The 18304-nt window shown below is 39.5% G+C and overlaps 1 protein-coding gene across 3 annotated transcripts in view; it reads right to left on the bottom strand.

Annotated features, from left to right (window-relative positions):
• Nucleotides 1-556: 556 nt before the first annotated feature.
• The window catches only part of msraa (methionine sulfoxide reductase Aa), a 108949-nt gene continuing 91201 nt past the window's right edge, over nucleotides 557-18304 (bottom strand). For all 3 annotated transcript variants that reach the window (XM_067417922.1, XM_067417924.1, XM_067417923.1), the window contains exon 6: nucleotides 557-854. In XM_067417922.1, coding sequence (XP_067274023.1) covers nucleotides 684-854 — 171 coding nt within the window. In that variant the 3' untranslated portion in view covers nucleotides 557-683. The remainder of the gene's footprint in view (nucleotides 855-18304) is intronic.

Here is an 18304-nt window from a genome sequence, read left to right as displayed (position 1 = left end):
CAATTGTTTGTGCCATCAACAAAGGGCCACCGTTTTTCACAACATTCCTTGTTAAACATACACAGATTCTGCTGTGTGAATGCAAGAGGCTGTGTTTGTTTGTGTGGGACTGCAGTCAAGTAATAATTGAGGAGATGAAATATGTGGTGACACTTTTAGAGAGGGACGAGAGCGCTTGTTTGTGCTGCTGGGATACAAGGAAACACATAGGTAGCGGACAGATGGAGGGATGAATAGATATGTATGCGAATGGAAATAGACAGATGGATCTAGAGCAAACATGCAATCCTGCCTGTCGTCCACAAGAATGTGTCTTCCTCATCCTTATATTTGATTCTCAAGTATACAGTAACCTATATATATGACCCTTAAAATGTATTCTTGCCATTGCATTTGATAGAAAATGTCACTTGGTTTTATTATCAAATGCAATGATCACACACACACACACACACACACACACACACACACACACACACACACACACACACACACACACACACACACACACACACACACACACACACACACACACACACACACACACACACACACACACATTATACTTTTTTTTATTTATATTTAACAATGACATATAGGCCTGGGTATTGAAGTAGTGATTGCTTCAGTTAAGGCATGTTAATATGAATTAATTTGTCCAATCACAGGACAGGAGATGGGTGTTAATTTTTACTCTTCAGCCCTATTGGGCAGGCCACCCCGGTGCCACCCAGCCCGCAGTAGCCATTGGGGTTCTTGCTGAGGTATTGCTGGTGATAGTCTTCTGCATAGTAGAACTCCTTGGTCATTGTTATTTCTGTGGTGATGGCGTCGAAACCCTCTTCAGTCAGCAGCTGTAAACAGAAGGTCATTTATGATGAATACTCTATACAGAGACATTGAGTGTAAGAGCGCATTTAACCTGCTGTGAATTTTAGTTTTTTTGCATTTTAAGGTCCTGGATTAGAAGAAAACAGGCATATTAGAATGATTAGAAGGATCATGTGACACTTAAAGGTGACCAAGAATGAAAAATGTAATTAACCTTCCAAAAGTGACATAATAAGAGTTCAATACATGGACATCACATACTGTGAATCTCAAACACCTGTAACACACGTAAATCTTGTGCATGAAAAACACCACGGAAAAGTGATTCTCAGCATAACGCTAACAGTGACGCATTCGTTGGGGATCCTTTATATGTTCGCCCTCAACATTTGCATCTGTCTGAACATGTTCATTGTCAGGCAGAACTGACGGAGCCGAATCATCGGGACTGCAGGTAAACAAACGACACTCGAGGATAGTAAAAACGGCAGCTCTCATGGACACAAATGTCACGTTCGAGGCTGTCCAGGGGACGTGATTTTTCTGTGATGTCCTCTTCCAGGCCCTTTGTTAAGCAGTATGGCATTTATTTAGTGAGAGACACAGAACAAGGGAGTAATGGGGATTTTTAAATTGATAGGGACGGGCAGATGTTCACTTCTCATTCCAGATGTTCAAAGCAGTCCGTTAGGAGGATTATGAGAAGGATGAGTACCCTGCCCTCCTAATGCCCGAGGCCAAGCACACACTCCCAATGATCCCTGCAGCATCCACAAATGACCGGTGCATGGTGTCTATATTGATTTAGTCTCTCTCACTTGGTGAGAGTTTGATTGTTTGGGGTTGATGGGAGACAGCATTGAGGACTGTGGCTTTTGTTAAACTAAGAGATCACTGCATCTGATTACCTTCCACTACCTTCCTTTTAGTGGACAGTTCGACATGTGAAGATAATAAAACAGATCTGATTGGAGCAGCCACATTTAAAATTGTAAAATAGCAAACTGTGTCAATGCAAATCAATTTCTACATGAACACAAATCTATATATTTACAATATAAAATACTGTGATCATTTTTTGTGTGATAAAAGTCATTTAATAAAAGTATTAATAATTGATTTCTGACCCACTCACAAGACCCATAAAGGCACTAAAGACTTCGTTACAAAGTCCATCTCACTACAGTGGCTGTACAATAATTTTACAATGCGACGAAAATAGTTTGACGTGAAATTGATGCATGCGCAAGAATACGACGTAGCTCTGTCGTTCGATTCATGACCCGGAAGAGGAGGAGCGCCGCGATCTGATGAATTCCAGGTGAGTTCACGTCCAAGTCCTACACAGAAGACAATAACCTGGCGGATAAATATCAAAGTTTGATATTTTTTGTGCACAAAAACTATTCTCGACGCTTTGTAGAATTATTGTACAGCCACTGTAGTGAGATGGACTTTGTAAAGACGTCGTTAGGACCTTTTATGGGTCTTGTGTTGTGAGTGGGTCTTGTGAGAATGTACTGAATGCCAATGGAGGCCTTTCTGAGCCATCAGCTTTCAACAAAAATATCTTCATTTGTGTCCCGAAGATGAACGAAGGTGTTACGGGTGTCCATATTGACATGATAGAGTCACATAGTGGATGCAGATTTGACGGCTGCACAGCCATGATGAGAATCTCCCGTTCCAGCACATCCCAAAGCTGCTCTATTGGATTGAGATCTGGTGACTGGAGAACATTTGAGTAGGGTACTAATTGTCATGTTCAAGAAACCAGTCTGAGATTATTTGAGCTTTGTGACATGCTGCATTATCCTGCTGGAAGTAGCCATCAGAACACTGAGACGGACATGATCAACAACCATACTCAGGTAGGCTGTGGTGTTTCAATGATAAGTGGTAGCCTACTATGGGCCCAGAGTGTGCCAAAAAATATCCCCCACACCATTACACCACCAACGAGGCAGGATGTATCCATGCCTTCATGTTGTTTACACTAAATTCTCACCCTACCATCTGAATATCTGATGAAAGACTCATCAGACCAGGCAATGTTTTTCCAATCTTCTATTTTCCTATTTGGTGAGCCTGTGCGAACTGTAGCCTCAGTTTCCTGTTCTTGGAGTGACAGGAGTGGCACTAGTGTGTCTGCCGCTGTAGCCCATGAGATGCTCTGCTGCAGACCTCGGTTGTAATGAGTGGTTATTTAATTCAATGTTGCCTTTCTATCAGCTTGAACCAGTTCGACCATTCTCCTCTGACTTCTGGCTTCAACAAGGCATTTTCACCCACAGATCACGGATCTGCCACTGACTAAATATTTTTTCTTTTTCAGAACATTCTGTCTAAAACCTTGTGATGGTTGCACATCAAAATCCCATTGGATCAGCAGTTTCTGAAATACTCAGACGAGCCCATCTGGCACAAGCAACCATGCCACATTCACTTAAAGGGGTACACTCTTCAGCGCTGAGAAGATGAATCTGTATTTAAACTGGGTCATTAATATAGTAGAAATGTGAAAATATTTTTGAATTTGGTGCCTATTAGACTGAGAAAAGACAGAAAATGTATTTTTATCACATGGGGATAAAAGAAAACAATTCCCAGAATGCTTCACTGCCCTACGAGGCCACTCCCAAAGCCAGCTACTGGTTTACTGTGACTGGATCACTTTCCCATCGCATTCCTTTTCATAAAATCAGTTCAGTTGGAGAACAGACAGTACAATTAAATACTGAATGTGTCTGTTCAATATAATGAGTGAGTCACCACGCGAGTGTCACAGTACAAATGCTGCAGGAGTCAGCTTACATTCACCGTCATGAATGAGCTGATGAGCTCTTGAGATGAGAGCTGAGGTAATCGTGACCGCGGCAGTCGTTCACAGCGCGTGTTCAGTTCGCCGCGTTTTCAGTTCATGCCTTTCGAAGCTTAAAGGGTCATGAAACCCCCCTGCTGCAGCTGTGTTTTTTCACACCTTCGATTTGAAAAAGCTTGTTAAAAGGGGAGTGGTCGACTGTGAAAAGGTGGGATGGTATTGTGTGGAAAGAGGGAATGTTTGCATAAATTGGGGAGTGTCTGTCAGTAGGTGCTGAGCGGTTCTGAGACATGTTCTTTACCACAGAGAGATTAAATGAGGGATGAGTACAGCGAATGAGAGAGCTATGAGTGGCGTGCAGCAGAGATCGCAAATCATTCAGCTCTTCAAAGTTCAAACCAGCATAATTCAGTGAGAAATGAAAATAAATGTTATTCTGCATGACGAAATATTTTGCAAACGTGATAAAACTATATTTGTCCAAATATGCACGCTGTTTGGCAAGATGAACAACGCGCCGACGTGATAAGAGAACGTGAACCACCCAACATGCGATGTGATAAGAGATGTGTAATTCTAGATCGGGGTAAAAGCGAAGAGGTTTGAGGCTAGTCTCGACCGCGCATTGCCGTGACGATCCGCGCTGTCTATCACTCGGCAGCTAAATCTATATTTGTCCAAATATGCATCACACTGTTTCACTAAGAGCCCGAACACATGCGGTTTAGTGCATGGCTGTGACGACAAATAAAACGGAGAGGACGTGGCTTTTGTTCATTAGCCTACAGATTACAGATTGGTTATTTTGCACTCCTGACATAGATAGTCAACGCTTGCAGGTTCGGCGTGCGATTCCTCTGGTGAATTTTACTTTACCGAGCCTTTGTAGCAAAGGCTTCCACAGACGGCGCCGGTTACAGCTCGCTCGGCGCCCTTTACGTTATTTCGTATCAGCACAGCGCCTAGCTTTCCTCCGTGACTTTTCCGCACGCTGCTTCCAAAACTTCCCCACCATATCTCTACAATAATGATGTAAGACGAGCCTGACAGAAGTGACTGTCTCATGCATATTAACTAAATTATCTTGTATGCATACTACAGCGCAGGGATTGGACTGAATGAGCTTCATGTCATGAATATATATCGAGAATTGCTCAGAGCGGTCGACGTCAGCATGTGCCCAGCAGCCCATACTTGGGCCGAAAAGGCCGTGCCGACGTCAGCATTTGTGACGTTGCTCCGACTAAACTTTTCAAACCGGAAGACAGAAATCGCTCTGAAAAATGCAAAAATAACTATTTTCACATATGCATACCATTAATGAGTACCCTTAGTGTTTTCAATGATGTGCAGCCTATACATATCTGTTTACATCTCAAAAAAAGTGTTTTGAGGTTTCATGACCCTTTAACTTTCATAGGAATTCATTTGAGAAGTTGAAACACTTACTTTGCTCCACATAGCTCCGTTTACATGAATGCCTGCAGCTGCGAGCTGAGCTGTGAGTGGGCTCTCCCATCCCCCATGAAAACATGCGGAAATGGCTCCCTCGGCTGGCTGTAGTCTTTAGCCTTTGGCCAAACATTCCTCCGAGGACTCAAATATCGTCAATTTGGGTTTGGAGCACAATCATTTGAATATACTCCAGGGTTTCTACTGATACAAAGCCATATGCTAATTGCTGAAGTAACCCTTTAAAGCACCTTTATTCCCAGTCTGATGCTCAGTTTTGACTTCAGCAGATCGCCTTGAACATGTCTACATTCAAAGTGTTTTATCATGTTGTTGCCATCATAAATCTCCACTTTGCATTGAGTAATGCCTGGTACGCATTGTATGATTCTCACCTGTCCCAGATGAAAGATGACCAATTGAGGGGATTTCTGTGGTCGTACAGTGAAGATGGTTCAAAGACGGCTGTTGTCACAGTCTTGCGACCAAAGACGGCCTGCGATTACATTTTCTGATAGTGTCAGAAATTAAGCATGATCATCTCACAATGTGTTGCTGCTACGACCTACGTCTACTGACTAGCCAATAAACATGCAACATGACATGGCGTATCGATCAACATGACATGGTGCTTAAACTTAAAACTACTTATCTCAAACTCCATTTGCTATATTGGCATGCCAAGATGGCCTCTTTTCCCTAGCCGTGACACCTTCCATATTTTCTTCTTTCATTTACTCCTTTTATTTTCAGCGCACAAAAAAAGCACAATTGCCAAAGTGCTCTATTTGTTGACCACTAGCACATGCTGATGATAATTTATTTGTCTATACTAACTTGCGTTGTAGCCTACAATTCAATAGGTGTCATCATTGTACAGTCTACTCTACATGCATGCCGTACCCAATGTCATACAGCGTGATTTGTAAGGATTTAATAGGATTGCCAAAATGGCATATTGCTTGAGTCCTCAGCCTCTCTCACCAATGTTTGTTTTTTTCAAAATAGAAAAAGTGTGTGCACTTTTTCTCCTTTGCTAAATTTTTGACACTGTGACACCTAATACGACTATGCCATAGTTTTAAAACAAATAAAAGTTTGTGAAAAATGAGTTTTGCTTGCTATAGCGCTTAGCAACTTTTTCTGTCACCAACCTTTCCGATTCTTTAACCTCTTTCTCTCCATCTCTGCGTCTCAGTGCCTGTGTGAGAGCGAGGGTTGATTCTGTGAAGAAACCTGCCAACTACCACATTTTGCTGACCATCTGGCAAGAAGCAGTTATGCACCTGTTAGGAGCAGCTGCAGGAGACAGGAGCTAGGTACAGACATATCATCTCTCTCTCTCTTTTTCAATGTCTTTTTATAAAGTCCTAGCAAAACCTGCACATCCACCCATCCATCAGGTGCCCTAAGGGGCCACAGGGAGCTCCGCCAGTGAAGACAAATTAATACAGGTTCAACTGGAAGGCATGTGGGCAAAATGTGCTTGCTTTCACCAGATAAAACATTTCATCCAGTGCAAAAAAAATTGAGGTTGTCACAATGTCACAGAATTTGAAGAAAACACTTACAATTTTAAAAATTGAGACCTGACATGACCAGCATACATTTCCATGCTGGCACAGGCTGAATTATTCTTGTCAGGGGAAAAAGTGATTTGGTGATTGGAGTTTATCTGTTGGCATGGCTTTCTGGTGAAGCTTATAGTTATGAGTAGCACAGCACCAGCATTAAAAAACAGCCACAGTGAAGGAGACTTTTGAATATAATACATTTGATGGTTATTTTCCTAAAATAAACTAATTTCAGTAATATTTTATTTGACAGTGTCCTTGCTAAATACTGTATATTACATCTATTTACCATCGTAATAATAGTAAATTATGCATAATTATATGAAACTAACCCTCAACCAAACCCTAATCCTACCCTAAGCCTAAGTACATGTAGTTAATTAATATTACTCATACTTAAATATATAATTTCACTGTAACAAAGACATCTTAAAATAAAGTGTAACCCTAATTTCTAATTTAGAAAAAAAGTGACAATTTAAAATCTACCTAAGAAAACTTTGTTCTCATTAATGCAATTTCTTCCTGCATGTGACAACAAATGTGTGGTGTGCCATTTGTGAACAAATAACTCTTATGGACTGATTTTTTTTGTTCAGTGTAGTGATCAGTCTTTTTTTCTTTTGGTTTTCTAAATTAACTGGGAGTTGTTACTTGTAATTAAAAATACATGTTCACAAAAAAATATGTGTGTGTGTGTGTGTGTGTGTGTGTGTGTGTGTGTGTGTGTGTGTGTGTGTGTGTGTGTGTGTGTGTGTGTGTGTGTGTGTGTGTGTGTGTGTGTGTGTGTGTGTGTGTGTGTGAGCCTGTTTATGTGAGGACACAAATTTGTATGACTACTAAATACATGGGTATTACACTGGTATTACACTATGAATGTGGTTTATGAGGACATTTAAAATGTCCTCATATTTGAAATAGCTTTAAAACATACTAAATTATGTTTTTTTGAGAAAGTAAAAATGCAGAATGTTTCTTGTGATGGGTAGGTTTAGGGGCAGGGGCAGTGTAAGGGGATAGAAAATACGGTTTGTACAGTATAAAACCCATTACACCTAAGAGTCCCTGTAAACCACAACGTGTGTGTGTGTGTGTGTGTGTGTGTGTGTGTGTGTGTGTGTGTGTGTGTGTGTGTGTGTGTGTGTGTGTGTGTGTGTGTGTGTGTGTGTGAGCCTGTTTATGTGGTTTATGAGGACACAAATTTGTATAACTACATGAGTATAACACTGGTATTACACTATAAATGTGGTTTATGAGGACATATCAAATGTCCTCATAATTCAAATAGCCTTTAAAACATACTAAATGATGTTTTTTTTGAGAAAGTAAAAATGCAGAATGTTTCCTGTGATGGGTAGGTTTAAGGGCAGGGCAGTGTAAGGGGATAGAAAATACGGTTTGTACAGTATAAAAACCTTTACGCCTATGGAGAGTCCCTGTAAACCACATAGACCAACATGTGTGTGTGTGTGTGTGTGTGTGTGTGTGTGTGTGTGTGTGTGTGTGTGTGTGTGTGTGTGTGTGTGTGTGTGTGTGTGTGTGTGTGTGTGTGTGTGTGTGTGTAAATGTTAATTCTCACAAATACTAATACATTTCTTTACAGATGTTGTAAATGTTAACATTATTTAATACATTATAATGTTTAACATTATTTATCAAAAGAAAATAAGCAATTGTATAAATTAACATCAATCAAGATTAATAAATGATTGCTTATAGTTTTTTATGCATGACATGTTATTGTATGCAATTCACTTTTAGAAGAAAATATTGTTTAGATTCTGTCAAGTGCTTCATTTCATAGAATATTTTAGAGGTTTCTATCATGGGATTATTATTTAATAATTTTTTCATTTTAATTTAATTTAACAAATTCAATAGCTAAACATAACCATGTAATCCATAACCGCATAAACGCACTATCACAAGAAACAACTGAAATAATCCATCATCATCAAAAGTATTATGGAATCATTTAAAATACTACACTTTATTTCAATAGTCCACTTTAGACATTCTACAAACTATAAGTACTTTTGCAACTATGTCAACTAACTCTCATTAGAGTGTTAGTATGCTGTGTTAGGCTAGGGTTAGTAGAATAAATTGATATGTAGTTTCAAAGTTGCTTATAGTCAGTAGAATGTCTGTTGGTCGAGCATCAAAGTAAAGTGTTAGCAGATTTAGGCAGACAGTCTACTAATACTCACGTGGGAGTTAGTTGACATATATTTCGGCGTTGATAGTGTTGCCATTGAAACATAAATTTGAGTCATGAAATATAACAGTGAGTTTAACATTGAGGTATTCCATCTCTTTCAAATTACAGTAGTTAGGGTGTGAACGCAGCATAAGCTTGTTGTTTTGGTTCAGGACAGAAGGAACTTTAAAAGGTGGTAGCTGTTTTGGTTGTGGTGCTGGGTGACTGACGTCTCGCGAATGTGAAGATCAACTTCCATAGGAATGAACTGAAAGGCCTTGCTCTGCTATGCGCCTTTGAGCTAGCACGATAACTTTGCATAGCATGAACCACGCTGATAAAGTGCAACGTCTGCACGATGCTGGCAGGCAGGTAGGACATCCTATTACTGCACTGGAGCCTAACATTTTATGGTCCAACGCCTTCCAAAGACACACACATATAAATCATTTAGACCACTTAACTTAGTGATTGCTATCAGGATGTGAAGAAACTTTCAACCAGTATAACATAACATTTTTACCCCGCCTTAGTGCCTTTAAGCAAAATATTCAAAAAATAATAATATTGCTTGTATAAAATACCTCTTTGCATGTTTCTAGCTGCTGCTAGAGAAATGATTCTTTCTGGTTTGCTGTCTCCTTTTTTGAGTCAGTAATCTAATCTGACATTGCCTAGCAATGCCTCAACACTGACTAAATAACTAAATAACTAAGCATGAGTACTCCAGGTCTGTACCATCAACTGCCAACCAGCAGCTGGCCAAGCTGGCATGGGCGGAAAGAAACAAATCCCAGCATTCTGATGCCCTGCGCCGGGTCAGGCTTCCCCCACCAACTCAACATACCAGTTACCAGCTCCCACTCCAACACATGTGCAGCTATTAGCAAGAATGGTCACCAAGGAGACACCGTAGAACGGTTCTCTGCTGTCAGGGAGAAGCGGGATATGACCAATTTGCTGTTAATGGCATATCAAGTTGTCAATTTCCATTTTTACCTTTTGGATCACAGATATGGACAGCTGAACCAAGAACATTCCTGAGCTGTGAGCCAAGCGGCTGTAATTATGAAGAATGTTTAGATGCATTTAATTTATCAGGTTCATTTAGGAAACAGGAAGTAATATTAACATCGCTCTGGAATACTTGATTCTGATTGGCCTATCAGGGTATTGACAGTCCAAAATTTCGTATGATGACCGCTGTATTAAATACAGTATTTGATTGTTGTCAATGGCAGTGTGCCAGTGTTACTTTCATTCCTCACTCAGGTTGTATTTTCATCTAAATGGCACAGTCTTTTGACTGTAAAAATGGAGCTACCGGTTAAAGCAAGCAGAAGAAAAATGACTATAAACTATCCGTTAAGAGACAAAATTAAAGAGATGTTGGATGAAAGAGACCTTAAAATAGATGACGTGTTATTTTGTAGCTACACTACTTTTGAAAAGTTTGGGGGGGGGCAGTACAATTTTTTTTAAAGAAATTAATATTTCAGCTAGGACGTACTGAATTATTCAGCAAGGGTGAATTAAACTGAGCAAAAATGACACCAAGTACAAAAGTTACAAAAATGATATTGCGAATAATTTCTGTTCTTATGAACTTTCTATTCATTAAAGAATCCTGGCTTTTTATATCATGGTAAGCACAACAATTAATACGTTTTTAACATAAGCAGTACTAATTATTTTAACTGAAAGGAATACTTATTCCTTAATATATTTATACGTAATATATTTATATAATTATATTAGATATAAAAGAGAAAAAGTTGAATCTTGCTATTATGACTTAAGTTTATTTGAAATGACGAAAAAAAATGTTTGATTGTTTTATTCTGATCAAGTAATTCAAAAGCAGTCTTCAACTAGCTACATATTTCAAAGATTTAATCTTTGGTATCATCCAGAAACAGTATTTTCTGAACATCTGATGACATCTATCATTTTAAACATATGATTTGGGCCGCATTAATCAAATGTGATCTTGCACACTGTTTCGCATATGAAGCAAACTGGGATGCCGCTACTGTAAGATCTCAGGTTTATTTTGTGCTATTGTTTACCTCTCTCCTTTGTCTGTGGAGATTTCGCTGAGCTTTATGTGGCTTTGATGTGCAGAGCAACATTCAAATTAGCTCGTGGAACGCAATTATTTAATTCCTTGAAGAGGATTCATCTTTTATAGCAGCTGAGCACAAGGAATGTAAATAATGTCCGGTTCTTTGATTTGAAACTGCTGGGAGGGCGAATGAATAAATAGCAATGAGATGTCGCCCGGTTTATTCTCTTTATCCTTTTGTTTCAGCCTGACTCTAGCCTACAATTGAACTCCAATCCTCAGTCTGGCTCAGAGTCTCTGCTCTGTCGTTATTGTTCACCTCATCCTTTTGTCCTTGAGCTCTAAGTGGCCTTGATGTTGAGATGGACATTTAAAACCAGCAAATCATTTCATTCTCTGAGGAAGAGTCATTTTTACCTGAATCAAACATGAAACAAATCACAGGTAGAAAACGTTGAATACTTTTACATAAAATGTGTGGCAATCATAAAATAAGGTTAAAAGTCTTTATTTTGTTTGTGTATTAATAAAACACAGATCATATTACTCCCATTTAATGAAGTTAAATATAATAATGTTGTTTTAGTATCATTGAGAGAATATATGTTTTATTAACATTATAATATCATTTTTTAATATAATTATATTTTCCGGTTTTATATTTGTTTTATATTTTTGACATATTTATTAGGTTTTAAAAAAAAAAAATGTTTTATTAATTGCGGTTTTAGTTATTTTAGGTCTTCAAGTTAAATAAATTTCAAGGAATATATATATATTATTTTTTTTTATTTTTTTATGGTTTTGGCTTTTTAGATTTAGTTAACTATAATTAATAACCCTAAGTATAGATTAGAATCATCTGTTGCAGCAGTTTAACTTGATGGTCACTCAATTTATAATAATTATAATAATGAGAACTGTTTTATATAGCTCCTTCGAAAGTTGTAATATACTCACCGGTCAGACATAATATTATAGTGTTGGTCCCCATTTTGCTGCCAAAACAGCCCTGACCCATCGAGGCATGGACTCAACTAGACCTCTGAAGGTGTGCTGTAGTATCAGGCACCAAGATGTTAGCAGCAGATCTTTTAACTCCTGTAAGTTGCAAGGTGGGGCTTCCCTGGATCAGACTTGTTTGTTCAGCACATCCCACAGGAATTTGGAGGCCAAGTCAACACCTCAAAATCATTGTGTTCCTCAAACCATTCCTGAACCCTTTTTGCTTTGTGGTAGGTCACATTGTCCTCCTGTAAGATGCCACAGCCACCAGGGAATACTTTTTCCATGAAAAGGTTTACATGGTTTGCAACAATGCTTAAGTGTTATGTGTCAAAGTAACATCCATATGGATGGCAGGACCCAATTTTTTTTAAGCAGAACATTGCCCAAAGCATCACACTGTCTCCTCTGGCTTGCCTTCATCCCAAAGTGCATCCTGGTGCCATGTGTTCCCCAGGTAAGCAACGCACCCGGCCATCAACATGATGTAAAAGAAAACGTGATTCATCAGACCTTCTTCCATTGCTCCGTGGTCCAGTTCTGATGCTCACGTTCCTACTGTTGGTTTATTCGGCGGTAGGCAGGGGTCAGCATGGGCTCCCTGAATTGTCTATGCAGCCCCATACACAACAAACTGCGAAGCACTGTGTATTCTGACACCTTTCTATCAGAACCAGCATTAACTTTTTGAGCAATTTGAGCTACAGTAGCTCATCTGTTTGATCGGACCACATAGCCTTCACTCCCCACTTGTATCAGTTGTATAAGCCTTGGTCGCCCATGACCCTGTGGCCAATTCACCACTGTATCTTCCTTGGAACACCTTTGATCGATACTGACCACTGCAGACCAGGAACACCCCACAAGAGCTGCAGTTTTAGAGATGCTTTGACCCAGTCATCTAGCCATTACAATTTGGCCCTCATCAAACTCGCTTTAATCCTTGCGCTTAGCCTTTTTTCCTGCTTCAAACACATCAACTTTGAGGACAAAATGTTCACTTGCTGCCTAATATATCCCACTAGGTGCCGTGATGTAGAGATAGTCAGTGTTATTGACTTCATCTGTCCGTGGTCATAATGTTATGCCTGATCTATCTGTCTGTCTGTCTGTGTCTGTCTGTCTGTCTGTGTGTGTCTGTGTGTGCGTGCGTGTGCGTGCGTGCGTGTGTGTTAGGGGCGGCAGTGGCTCAGTGGTTCATGTAGATTGTCTACAAACCAGAAGGTTGGTGGTTCAATCCCCGGTTCCATCTGACCAAGTGTCGAAGTGTCCATGAGCAAGACACCTAACCCCAGCTGCTCCTGACGAGCTGGATGGCCATGCCTTACATGGCTGACATCGCTGTCGGTGTATGAATGGGTGAATGTGAGGCAAAAATGTAAAGCGCTTTGGATAAAAGCGCTATATAAATGCAGTCCATTTACTATATATATATATATATATATATATATATATATATATATATATATATATATATATATATATATATATATATATATATATATATATATATATATATATATATATATATATTTACCTACTAATATATATTTACAAAAATAAATATTTCTATAACATTTTAGAAAATAAATCACATGTTTTTTGAAAATAGAAAAAAAAAACATTTATATAAAATGTATACAAGATATTATAAATGTTATATAAAAATAACTTATGGCTGTTATGTTCCTGGTCTCCAGTCTACTAATCATTACAATTATAAGAGTGAATGTTTTTACCCATGGATTTTTCTTGAAAATAAAGCTCACTATTGTTCAAGTCAAGCATTGATCCACAGTCTTTTCTAGTGAATATTCACAAATGATGTGCAGCTTTGATTTTTTTCAGAGCAGACATACTGAAAACAGTTACAAAGCGTCATCAGACACGTCCAGTGTGGACATGGCATATGTTGTTTTTTTAGCAGGGCCTGTCTGTAAGATAGATCTACTTCAATCAGCAGACACAAAGAGAGAAAGCGACACTAGCTGGATGAGTGTTTCTCTCTGTGTGCCAGTTCTATCTTTTATTCATTTGTCCACTTATTCAATCAGATCTTCATTATGCCACATGCCTCCTGTGGTCAGGGGTCACTTTGACTCCAGGGACCATGCGGTTCACCCCACCCATGAGTGATGCTCAAGTCATGCGGCTTCAGAAAGGAGGTCGTCAGCCAACAGCCAACAGCCCAGAGTCCTCCAGAACAAAGAGGCTAGACAAACACGAACTGCAGACAAACGCACAGGGCCGGATTCGAATGACCACATGCACAGCCTGTTTAGTTCAAAGAATAAAGACATGGCTCTGTGTGAACTCAGCTAATGTTTTGTCTTTTCTATATGAATCTCAAAATGGATTTATATAAGCTCTGAATGCTAAAATATCTTTGAATCCACTAAATATCACGAGTGAAGTGATTACAGAGTCATCTTTGAAACGTAGTAGAGTAGGTGGTGTAGTGCTGATGGTGACATCTTCCTGTTTTTGTTTGCACGCTGCTAAATGCATAAAATTCAGACTAATTAATTTGCGTGTCAGACAGAACAGTCATTAGGTATGCAAATACCTGCATGTCCTGGTTAAGCTAAAAAAAAAAGAAGAGGAAAAATGTGAGAGTCAGAGATAAGGAGCCTATTTTTTGGTAAAGCAATTTCATGCTGCAGAAGGGTAACTATAAAATTAGAGAGCAAGAAAAAGCTATGTGTCATAAAGCTAGCATCAAATTATCAAGAGGAGTATTTGAGGCAAAGATTAAGCATTTTTAAAAAGTAGGCCTAGCCTACAAAAAAAAAAAACCTTTACAAGGGATAGTTACTTTGAAAATGTGAGATGTGTGTGTGTGTGTGTGTGTGTGTGTGTGTGTGTGTGTGTGTGTGTGTGTGTGTGTGTGTGTGTGTGTGTGTGTGTGTGTGTGTGTGTGTGTGTAAAGGCAAAAGCATCCAGTATGTGGCAGTCATGTGGGTGAATAACCTTGTTGATGCTAGAGGTCAGAGGAGAATGGGCCGACTGATTCAAGCTGATAGAAGAGCAACATTAACTGAAATAACCACTCTTTATAACCGAGATATGCAGCAAAGCATTTGTGAAGCCACAACACGCACAACCTTGAGGCGGATGGGCTACTACAGCAGAAGACCCCACCAGGTACCACTCATCTCCACTACAAATAGGAAAAAGAGGCTACAATTTGCACGAGCTCACCAAAATTGGACAGTTGAAGATTGGAAAAATGTTGCCTGGTCTGATGAGTCTCGATTTCTGTTTTATAAATTCAGATGGAAGAGTCAGAATTTGGCTTTGGTAAATGGTAAATGGACTGCATTTATATAGCGCTTTTATCCAAAGCATTTTACATTTTTGCCTCACATTCACCCATTCATACACCGACAGCGATGTCAGCCATGTAAGGCGCCATCCAGCTCGTCGGGAGCAGCTGGGGTTAGGTGTCTTGCTCATGGACACTTCGACACTTGGTCAGGTGGAACCAGGGATTGAACCACCAACTTTTCGGTTTGTAGACAACCTACATGAACCACTGAGCCACTGCCGCCCCTACAGACTTTAACAGAATGAGAACATGGATCCATCATGCCATGATGTGTATACCCATTGTGCAGGCTGGTGGTGGTGGCCAATAGGGTATCATTAAAATGCCACAGCCTACCTGAGCATTGTTTCTGACCATGTCCATCCCTTTATGACCACCATGTACCCATCCTCTGATGGCTACTTCCAGCTGGATAATGCACCATGTCACAAAGTTGAATCATTTCAAATTGGTTCTTGAACATGAAAAATTAGTTTACTGTACTAAAATGGCCCCCACAGTCACCAGATCTCAACCCTATAGAGCATCTTTGGAATGTGGTGGAACAGGAGCTTCGTGCCCTGGATGTGCATCCCACAAATCTCCATCAACTGCAAGATGCTATCCTATCAATATGGGCCAACATTTCTAAAGAATGCTTTCAGCACCTTGTTGAATCAATGCCATGTAGAATTAAGGCAGTTCTGAAAGCAAAAGTGGGTCAAACACAGTATTAGTATGGTACTGTGTTTGATATATATGTTTGGAACAACATGAGTAAATGATGACAGAATTTTCATCTTTGGTTAACTAATCCTTGAATACTTCTTCAGTTCATTCATTGATTCAAACCAACCATTCAAAATGTTCAAAAAGATCTCTTGGTTTAAGCCTTTTTTCACAAAATGGATTCAAAGAACTGACTAAGACATGAACTCTCATGGTCAAAAGAAAGAGAGGGTTACAGGTTTTTGTGTAGAGGACTGAGGGCATTTGTCTACTGTACCTACATATATTTCTCCTTCAGTGTTCAAGCTTCAGTTAAAAATGAAAATTCTTCAACATGTATTATCCTCATATCCCAAACCTGTATGACTTTCTTTCTGTAGAACACAAAAGAAAATACACAACTAATTGTCTAGCACGGATTCTACGTGTGGAGGTACCTATTCGTTCTAAGGTGAACGTGGTTGGGCTAAGAGTGTGAATATGTGTTTTTGTGTAATTGTCCTGTGTTTGCCCTTGAGATCAGGGTCTGTGTCTTTGAGAACGCATCCGCTGGCACTGAGAACGGCATGGCTGGTGAGGAAGGTGGCACCGTTCGTTTCCTGGCAGCTCTGTGCTTCTGCCCATAATGATGTTTAGGGCTATGTGCTCGCTGGTGCCAAAAATCTGTTCTATACCATTTGTTGAGGTCTCTTGAGGATATCATAATGAAGGAAAATGAAACCTGGATTCTCTTCTAGAAGTACAACGAGGGGAGAAAATGGGACGGGACTATCAGTGGTCAGATGGTAAACAGGGAAGGCAAACCAATAAATACAGCCAGCCTTCTGATCTGGAAACAGTAGTTCTGTCATGCTCAAATGTAGGCATAAATCTGCTCTGATGCTTTGGGTTTGTGGGGGTTTAATTATGCTTCAGATGACAGAGATGTAAATAATCATACAGTTTCTATGGACGTGTTAGAATATTTATGAGATGCAATGTGTCAAACTATGATGTGTGAAATACAGCGAAGAGAAGAGAAGAGAAGAGAAGAGAAGAGAAGAGAAGAGAAGAGAAGAGAAGAGAAGAGAAGAGAAGAGAAGAGAAGAGAAGAGAAGAGAAGAGAAGAGAAGAGAAGAGAAGAGAAGAGAAGAGAAGAGAAGAGAAGAGAAGAGAAGAGAAGAGAAGAGAAGAGACCATCAGATGACGATACGATACATGACAAGAATACATTATCAGAGAAAAATGAATGACTGTGTTGTAAATTTCTTGTTTTTACATACTGATTCTATTACATTCTTGGATATATGTATTGTGATGTTCGATGTGGTGTATATGTAATATTGTATACAGTTACTCTTAATTATTATGCATTGTCCCTGTAAAAATAAACTAAGTAAAATATCATCAGATGAGACGATACAATAAGATACAAGATGTGGCGAGAAGTCCTCTTCAGATGAGATGATACAATACGATGCAACACGATACGTGACGAGAAGACATCATCAGATGAAAAGAGATGAGACGATACAATGCGATACGATACGTGACGAGAAGAACTCAGATGAAAAGAGATGAGACGATGCAATGCGATACATGATGATACGATACATGACGAGTAGACATTATCAGATGAAAAGAGATGAGGCGATGCGATGCGATGCGATGCGATACGGTACGTGGCGATACGTGGCGATACGAGACGAGAAGACATCATCAGATGAAAAGAGATGAGATGATACAATACGATACGAGATGTGGCGAAAAGACCTCATCAGATGTGATACGATACGTGACAAGACATCATGAAATGAGACTTCTTGAGAACACATCATCAGATGAGACAATACGATATTAAATGTGATGAGAAGACATCAGATGAGATGAGGCGAGATGTGTTGAGAAGACATCATCAGATGAGATGTGATGTGACTAGAAGACATCATCAGATGAGACAATATGGTACAATACGATGCAATATGAGGTGACGAGAAGACTTCCTTAACTGAAATGAGACGTGAAAAGACATCATCAGGTCAGATGAGGTGTGATAAGAAGACTTCATCAGATTAAATGAGATAATACGGGATGTAACTAGAAGAGATCATCAGATGTGACGAGATGACATCAGATGAGATGAGGTGATACAATACAATACGAGGCGTGAACAAGAAGACATCAGATGAGATACGAGATGTTACAAAAAAGACATCAGATGAAATAAGACTATATGATACAATGCGAGACGAGATGTGACAAGAGACATGATGAGATGATGCGATACGAGACATGACGGGGAGACATCAGATGAGATGAGACGATGCAATACGAGACGACG

This window comes from Pseudorasbora parva, chromosome 15 (genome assembly GCF_024679245.1).
Source record: "Pseudorasbora parva isolate DD20220531a chromosome 15, ASM2467924v1, whole genome shotgun sequence".
Classification (NCBI taxonomy): domain Eukaryota; kingdom Metazoa; phylum Chordata; class Actinopteri; order Cypriniformes; family Gobionidae; genus Pseudorasbora; species Pseudorasbora parva.
The sequence above is the reverse complement of the archived record's forward strand: the minus strand, read 5'-3'. Positions and strand labels throughout refer to the sequence as shown.